This window comes from Cariama cristata, unplaced genomic scaffold, assembly GCF_000690535.1.
Source record: "Cariama cristata isolate BGI_N322 unplaced genomic scaffold, ASM69053v1 scaffold29377, whole genome shotgun sequence".
Classification (NCBI taxonomy): Eukaryota; Metazoa; Chordata; class Aves; order Cariamiformes; family Cariamidae; genus Cariama; species Cariama cristata.
This window is the reverse complement of record NW_009628818.1, coordinates 37882-46688: the sequence shown is the minus strand read 5'-3', so window position 1 is coordinate 46688 and position 8807 is coordinate 37882. Positions and strand designations below refer to the sequence as shown.

Sequence of the window (8807 nt, the reverse complement as noted above, 5' to 3'; positions counted from 1 at the left end):
TTTTGCTTGAAAAAAGCCTTCTGCTCAGGGAAATAGTGTTATTCTTAGACACCAAAACAGTGAAGCAAAGGGAAGATTTCACATCATGCATTCAAATGAAAACTGAAGGACCTAAGGGGCCAGCATAAAAATTCCACAGTGTGATGCCTCCTCCCTCACCCCTAATCAGCATTTTCTCAGTGTGGGTTGGGTGTGAGTCCTAGGAAGCTGCACAGTGACTCCTACTCACGAGGGGCTGAAAGAAGGGGACTTTTGTCTGTCCACATCCAGCATAAGTCCACTGTGCATTGCCTGCTTAGTACAGAATTGATGAAATCTATTTTGGGCTGGATTAATCAGTTTTCTCTGGTTATTTAGACATGTGGACAAGCCTATTTTCTATCAGCTACAACTCACTGCATCCATTAGACAAGTCATCCAACAGGGACAGACAGGTCCCCATGCTGACAATGCCACCCCATCATGGCTAAGAACCTAAATACTAAAGCAAGGACAGTCAATGTACAGTTCCTGCAGAAAGCACAACTCAGCCACACTGCTCACATAGCTCAACTTAAAGCCTAACGGCATATAGAATAGTAACTGCTATAGACATGGAGGGAATTCAAGGTCTGTTCCTGTACAAAACCTATCACTTCTTTACCTAACACATTACACTGACAGTTGCTTAACTGAAAGAAATTTGTAGGAGCAGAAAGTTTGGATTTATTGCTTAATTCTCCACATTTAGCTGTGAAAAAATGTTGGCTATTTTTGGAGGGCATGTGCCAATTGAGCTGAAATCAATAGAGCTACTCCAGGGGTGAATTTGGATCACTGCATGTTGGACTTTCAAAGAAAAACTGTAGAAATCACAAGACTGCTTGAGGCAGAGACCTCATGCGAGTCATATGAACTGTTACTTCAGATGGAGGGATGAGGAGGAGCAAAGGAGGAAAAAAAAAGGGATACATTTTAATTGAAACAGGACGACATGGGAGACATGTTGTGTGTAAGTGCTGGCAGACCAGGATGCTGCAGTTGCTGTTCAGAGAGAAGGGGGTCCCAGCAGATCCAAGACCTTCAGCACATGGATGCAGCATCTACAGCAGAGGTATTTACTATCACACCGTGATACTTCTGCATTGAGATAGGTTAAGCCTGGGTCCTTTCACTTGCTGTGGGGGTGCAAAACATTCACATTTGCTTCTACCGACAGAGCATCAAACTTTGCAGCTTCAGGCTTGTGAAGCTACTGAAAGAGGACTCCGTGCCTTAGATGACAATAAATGCCTTTGATGGGATCAATGGGATCAAGATTGTGCTCCAGCGAGCTCTATGCCAATGAGGGACTGTAAAACAGGGAGGGAGCCAACAACCTACAGTTCTGGAGGAGGCAGCATGCCGTAAATTACAAATCCTGTTATATTTGAGTCAAATGATAATGCAGGCACCCATCCAGTGTAGCTGTTCAGGAGGAGCTTGCAGCCTGCCAGCAATTCATTACTACTATTTTTATAGCTGTATAGTTTACGGCACTGTTAATGCTGTATGGGCAAAATTAACAGGCTGTGTAAATTATACAGTGGTGAGGAAGAGGGGGGAGGGGGGTGAGGAGTAAAGGAGGAGAAGGCGGCATAAATTTAAATTTCCTGAAATTCCACTTCTGCATTTGGTTTTTAGTCCCTGCTGTAACAGATTGCTATCTAGAGATGAATAAATTGGATATTAGGAAGAACTTCTTCACTGTAAGAGTCATTAGGCATTGGAACGGGCTCCCAGGGAGGTGGTGTACTCACCACCCCTGGAGGTGTTCAAAAATGTTTAGATGTGGTGCTTTGAGACATGGTTTAGTGGGTTTAGCAGGCATAGTGGCATTGGATATATGGTTGGACTTGATGATCTTTCAGGTCTTTTCCAACCATAATGATTCTATGATTCTAAATCAAGGGTAAGAGAGAATAACATGCATTTAGAATGATAGGTAGAAGCGTCCTTTGCAGTTAGGGCAGTTTTATCTTCCTGTGTTCTCAGAGTGAGTGCTACCATTTACCAAGACAGGAACATACAGACAGTTGTTCCTCTTACAGATGAAGCTGAGAAACTGTACCAGAGATCTGTGACTGATGGGGAGAGAGATGAAAATGGTGTGAAGTTCTCAAAGCCAGTGCAGCCAAGGAGAAAGGAAAGAATCACATCAGTAAAATGGTGGTTTGCCAGTGATATAGTTTGCCTTCTTTTCCTGTGCCAGCTGTCGGATGTAAGCAGAGCACCCCTTCCTCTGCCCTCACTGCAGCCCCCACAGCTCCACACCCTCCAGAGCTGGAGGTGCCGGACGCAGAGGCCTTGGAGTTACGCTGATCCTTTCCAGGAGCAGGATGTTGTGGAGAGGTTCAAATGGGTGAGTGTGCAGCATCCATAGAGCCAGACACGAGATACTTCATTCTATGATTATTCCAGCCATGGAATCAGTATTTAATTACTGAATGACATGCTAGTAGCTTCTTGTTCTACCCAGCAATCTAAAACACATACCAATTTCTTCATGAAGCAGAGACAAGGGATCCCATTTGGAGCTGCCACATCCTATGTACATCTAGAGAAGCTGTGTGAAGGATCCTGTGCAACTGTGTACAAGGGAATCAGCAGGTGAGCAAGGATCACTGGTGCCGTTATTGCCTTCCCAGTGCCTGCTGAAAACACTTGTTATGGGAGATAAAGGCAAATCAAAGGTCTGCCTTTGCCGTTAACGAGGATATTCGCAAAGCCCCATCCCAATTTTTCAGGGAACTCCTCCACTACAATCACGGAGGTTCCACAAAGACACTTTGCTCCACAGCAGCCTGCCAGGAGGTTGTCTGGCTGCACCAGGGAGGCAGCGAGGGTTTTCCTTGAAATGTGTGATCCCTGCATGATGGAAAAATTGGGGGTGAGGCCATGCTGCCATCACACATGTGCAGGAAGGCTGTGAGGGGGCAGAGTGGGAACACTGCCCAAACCCACGCTCTAGCAATACCTGGTCAGCAGAACAGTGCTGCGCTAGCCAGGCGGGCTGGCTCCTGTTTTGCTGCTAATGAAGACAGATGGAGATGGTTTGTATTTCCTTTCTGAGCTTGGCCTGGGTGGAGGAGTGAGACCTAGAAATTTTGCTTGGGTAAGTGTGGAGCACCCCGGGAGACAGTTAATGTTGTCATGCTGAGCACTGAGGTGCTTCCTGTGACCTTCTACTCTGACCTGACAGGATCAACAGCCAGTTGGTGGCATTGAAAGTGATCAGGCTGGAGGCAGAGGAGGGAGTGCCCTTTACAGCCATTCGAGAAGGTAAGACATGAAGAGCTTCTTCAAACACTGGTGAAGAGCGAAGGACATCATTCTTGAAGAGCATTCATTTTAACCTGAAAAAGCTCCATGTGATGTCTTCCCATGTCCTTTCTTGCATACTCAGTGTGCAGGCTGTCCTTCTCCCAAAACTCTCGGTTTCCTTATCCGCTCATGAGGAAGGTCTTTGTGCTGGGCTGGGTGAGCATGTGATGGACAGAGGGGGAACCTGCTGGCCGGTGTATTCCCTTGTGACAGATACATCCAAGCTTGTCCTTTCTAACAGTGTAGGGACCCTCTTATACATCCTGCCTGCTACCTGCTGCATAGTCGCTTTCTCCCTCCCATTTCTATACACTAGCACTGCACCGCAGTTTTTGCTGCTGTTGCATTGGGCAGTTGTGGACTGGAAGTGCCCTGTGCACCAAGATCTCTGCTTGCTGTTATCACAAATGGTGCCACTTTCCTGGCTGATACCTGGAGCATCACAGATCCCAGCCTGAAAATAAATGCTTTCAATAGAACTGGTGTTTAATAACATCTATCATTTTAGCCCAGAGAGAAATTCTTTCTATCGGTTGACTTTGTAGAGCACTGGGCAAAATGTCTGCAGCTTTCTCAATTTCTTTGAGAAAGAAATGCTTTTGTCTAAGTGCTTGATTTTGGCTGAATGTATTTACATGTCCCTACAGACCAAGTTCACAAACTGCCTGGTTGATTAAGGCGTCTATTTTCATCTGCTCTGCAATCCCAAGAGGATCATAATCTGTTTTTTTCCTTACACAGAAATAGGCAACCTTTGTGCCAGTCTGTTGTCTGGTATTAGCGAGAGCTATCAATGTAAAAGGTCAAACATATTTTGTTTTTTACTTCTTACTGCAGTTAAAAACTAGGGTTGATCTTGTCACTGCGGGGATGGAGAGTCAGGGACCAGATGTGCCAGCTTTCACAGAGCAGCCCTAGCACAGAAGGACTCTTATAGCAGTCAACTCAGAGTAATGAGAGAGAGGTCAGTGGACCCACACCAGGTTTATAACAGTGTAATTAAGATAAGAAAGTTTACAAAGTCCTTAGTCCAATTTTGGGTAAAAGCAGAGAGATACTTAAATATGCCTATTTACAGAATGGTTTGTGTTACAGTTTCCTATACACTCATTCGCTGTGGTGCTTTTGCTCTGCGTTTACACTTGTATCCCACCAGTAAAATAAGTCTTAAAAGCTTTATCTACATAGAACTAATGATGCTCTAAAGATCAGAACCCTTTAACATGCTGGACTGGACAGGCTGAGAGCCTTAACTTCATTCATTATGGGAGAAAACAAGGGTGATCCTATGAAGGGTCTACTTGAAATAGATCTTTTGTGTACTGCTGAGCTTTGCAGCATCTGACACCTCAAATTTACAATGTAAGTCAGTAGCGCAAACAAAGCACGAGATTTATTAACGCAGTGCATTCTCTGCTACCCTGGAGGAATGGCAGTCCCCTGACAAAGAGCTGCTTCACCCCAGGAAGCCCAACAGAGACGAAACGTGTTTAAAGTTCAGTTCTGGCTGTAGCACCTGACACCCCAGCAGGAGTTTGTAGGAGCAACCAAGCGAGGAGCAGTTCCCAGAGGCCTGATTCAGACACAGGGGCTGAATTCTCCATGTTACTGTGGATGCTCTGTACTGCTCCTCTGGAGAAACAGCTCTGGTCATGTGAGATTTTTGAGGTATCACAGAGCCAGTTAGCAGCCCCTTTCCACAGCAGATGGGATCTAGCCAAAGTATCTTTACTGGGTCCATAGGCAATTAGGTGTAATGTGGAGTGTGTTTAAGGTTCATACTGCTGTGCACTGGTAACATACCAGTGGTAGCTAAATGGAGTAGCATGAGTGCTAGAGGCAGTTTAGCTGCAGCAGCACCAAGCTCTGTACAAGAACTAATTTACAATCCGTGCTGTTTCCAGTATTTATGCGGAATCAGGCATCCCTGACTGCTCAGCAGTCTCAGTATTGACATATGCTGTGTAATACAGTGTTTCTGGCTGTAGGGCTTTTAGAACCAGGTGAAATTGTTATGGTCACAAAAGGCAAAGTGCTAATCCAGTATAAATTTGCTTTGCCAGCATGAAACTCTTCAAATATCTCTTGCAGAATATTTGAAAAACAAAAAGCAGCTTTTATACAGGACCAAAACTCATTTGGCCTCCCACAGCCAGCCCAAGCTCTGTATTGTGTGCTTCGGCTAATTCAGCAGAAACAAGATTGTACGCCCATGCCTTATCTGAATGAAATTTGTACCACTGTGTGGTGTGACAGTAAACTAGTTTGGTTTTAATCAGCAAGGAAAGGTGAGTCTGGAGCAGCTCTGAGGCTATTCTGCTATGTCAGAAGCTGAACGAGTCAGGGACCTCTGTTTTTGTTGAGCTTTGGGTCTTCTGTCTGTGCACAGTTTTGGTGTAACAGCTGGGTCGGATTCTTCAGCAGTGCCAGGGATCTACAGGCAGAGCAATCCCAGCTCCACCGCTTCCCCACGTCCCTCCTCTGTACAGAGCTATGGCAATTATTGTCTTAAACCTAAGGTAGCAAGTGATGAAGCTGTGCATGCTCTTCCCCCATAGAGACTGTCTTTGAGACTTTCTGCTGAGAAGCTGCCTTCATGAGTGTGTCGGCTGGACCCTGCTCTATCATGAGAAACCTAACGCAAGGCTGAAAGGCTCAGAAGGCTGTAGCTTTTATCTCAGCATCAGTCAGTGCTCTCTGGTCTATATGGAGGCAGAGACTCTTCCATCTGCTGCCCCCTCCATCACCACGCCCTAGATGTGCTGAGGCTCGGCGAAGGCATGTCAGCATCTAAGGACCAGGGCCACACAGTTGCAATGATGCTTTTAGAAAGTTAGGCCGAAAGGAAAAACATGCCAAAGCTGTATAAATACAAACAAGTTACTGTTCACTCAGTAACATCATCATCTCTGTTCTTTGCATTTTAAACAGGAGAAAGTAACCAATGTGCTTTCTCCAAGCTAAAAGCACAGAGCTAAATTCAGAATTCAGCTTAGCAGCTACAGTGATTTCTATTGGCAGATTTTTACACCCTGTTATTGTGAAGCTGGAAGCTGATAGAGCCTTGACTTTCCCCAGAAGTCCCCTGAGGGCCCTGCTGAGGGCACGTGCCAGGAAGGGGATGGGAGAAGGATGAGAAGCTCAGTGACAAGCTGGGGGCTGCTGCATTCTGGCTCTGGGAGCTCCCAACCCCTGCCTCTTGGCGCTTGCCATGAAGAAATTATTTCTCCTCGGCTGAGAAGCTGACAGCTGGGAACTTCGAACTGCTATTTCTGACAGAGGCAAGATCCCACCTCTGAGAGAAGGACAGGTTCCTGCCAAGCCTGGGGCACTGATACTTCCTTCTCTAAGGAGCTGTTCCATCCTCCTCCAGACTCAGTAGCTGCTGCTTCTTACAGAACTGTCATGTGTGGGCTATTTCTCCCCAGTTTTTTATTTTTACTGCCTTGCTATGTGCACTATCTCCTTCTACTTCCAACAGCAGTGGTTAAGTTGATCTTCCTTTTGTGTTTTCCCAGCTTCTCTTCTCAAGTGTTTGAAACATGCCAACATTGTACTGCTTCATGACATTATCCAGACCAAGGAGACACTAACATTTGTCTTTGAGTACGTGGTGAGTTGATGTTTTTCTAGCTTCCTGTGGAGCTAGTACTGGGAAGAGGCTGCATAATGAATTTACTGCATTATGAGACATCTACAAAGAAACGAGTTGTAATCCTTTAGTGGAATGATTGATTTTCCTTCTTGATCTCCTGCTTTCCAGCCACACAGCCTTACTCTTTTCTTTCTGTATATGCAACAGCTGTATGCAAAAATTATTCCGTATCGTGTCTGCACTAGGGTGGCAGACACTATTTACCTTCTTTTCTGCCTTGACACACAATAAAAGTACTGTTCTTGAGCCACAGCAAGGGTAGGAAATAATGATACAAGCTCACATCCCAGTTGGGGTCAGATTTGGCACTGACCCCAGTGGCTCACCATGACCCCAAGCCTCACCATGGGGAGGGCAGGATGGCAATAAAAAAGTTCTCTGCATGAGTTTTGCTACTTCTGTTGCTTTTGCTGATAGCTATCAGCCAAATTATAAGGAAAATACAGGGGTTCTGTCTTCTTACTGCAGCTTTATGATTAATTCTGGCACAAGTATGAATTCTGTTAACTGTCAGCTTCAGGTCATAAACTGCTAGGGTGAGATAACAGGTCAGCCAGGTCCCTAATTTGACCCAGCACTTAAGCACATCCTTGTGTACTGCATCAGATCAGATGTTTGCCGAGGTGAAAGAGACGCCTTAGTAGTGGTTGCATATTTTTTCCATTTACAGAAGAGGCATTGTTGGTAGAAGCATTTTACACCAGTAGCTTTGCCTCAAGTTCTCCTCTTTTGTTTAGCACACAGATCTAGCACAGTACATGGGCCAGCATCCTGGAGGACTTCATTCATGCAATGTTATGGTGAGTTCCTCAGAAGACTAGTATCCCTTATAGCATGAGGAAGTGTTATTTTCCACTATGTATGGTCACTGTAAATTGCTTACTAATATTTGTTTGTTCTGTATATGACAAAAACTTTGGAGAAAATCTGCCTTTGATAAAGATGTAACAACCTCCCTCTCAGTCTCCAAAGCCTTTTTTCGGTTAGCCCCGCTTCCCATTTTCTGAGCCTGCAAGAGGACATTCAGCTTTTGTAAACAATGACATCTTGTGGCAAGGAAGTCTGTCTGTACACAAATTTGTATCCTCTTATCATTAGAATACATTATTCATCTCTCTAACTAAGAACTCTCAAATCTCACTCTCTCCTCATCTGGCACTATCCTCATATTTACAGTTATTTAAGTCTCTCTTGTTTCTACCACATCTTTTTGGGATTGGTTGACTGGACCTGAGAACAGCTGAAGATGTACCCTTACTTTATAGGCTGATGTTATAACAGTCTCCTACTGTCCTTTGTATGCATCTTCACATTTAATTAACTTTCAGGATTGTTGCTGCACACTGACTTCAGGTTTCAGTGCAGATGTCCTCAGTGAATGCCTGGGTCCTTTTCCTGAGCAGCTTCAGTTAATTTATCTTACAACTGTCGACAATAACTTTGTATCTTATCAAACTGCCTATTCATCTAGCTTTGTCAGATCTCTCTGAAGTTCCTCACTGTCACTTCTTATCACAGCTAATCTAAATACTTCTGTCATCTTCAGATGTTGCCACCTTGTTCACATCTTTTTCCAGATAGTTGTTAAGCAACACCAATTCTAATGAAGTTTCCTGGGGCCTCTGATTTTAAACATCCTTAAAGCTCAGATATGTCCAAGATGCAGTGTTGTAGTTTTGGCACAGATCTCAAGGGTTCTGCTACCAGTCAGGCTTGTAAAGCACATGGAGTACATGGCTGTAACATGTACTCACTGGCATTTCTGTGAGTAAACACTAGCCAGCTGCTCCGCTCTCCTGTCCGACATCCG

At 44.8% G+C, this 8807-nt stretch overlaps 1 protein-coding gene across 1 annotated transcript in view; it reads left to right on the top strand.

Annotated features, from left to right (window-relative positions):
* The first annotated feature begins 2105 nt into the window (after positions 1-2105).
* LOC104165358 (cyclin-dependent kinase 15-like) overlaps positions 2106-8807 on the top strand; it is a 34807-nt gene continuing 28105 nt past the window's right edge. Inside the window, 6 exon segments of the mRNA XM_009704956.1 lie at positions 2106-2129; positions 2132-2380; positions 2531-2628; positions 3221-3300; positions 6861-6955; positions 7735-7797. Coding sequence (XP_009703258.1) covers positions 2106-2129; positions 2132-2380; positions 2531-2628; positions 3221-3300; positions 6861-6955; positions 7735-7797 — 609 coding nt within the window.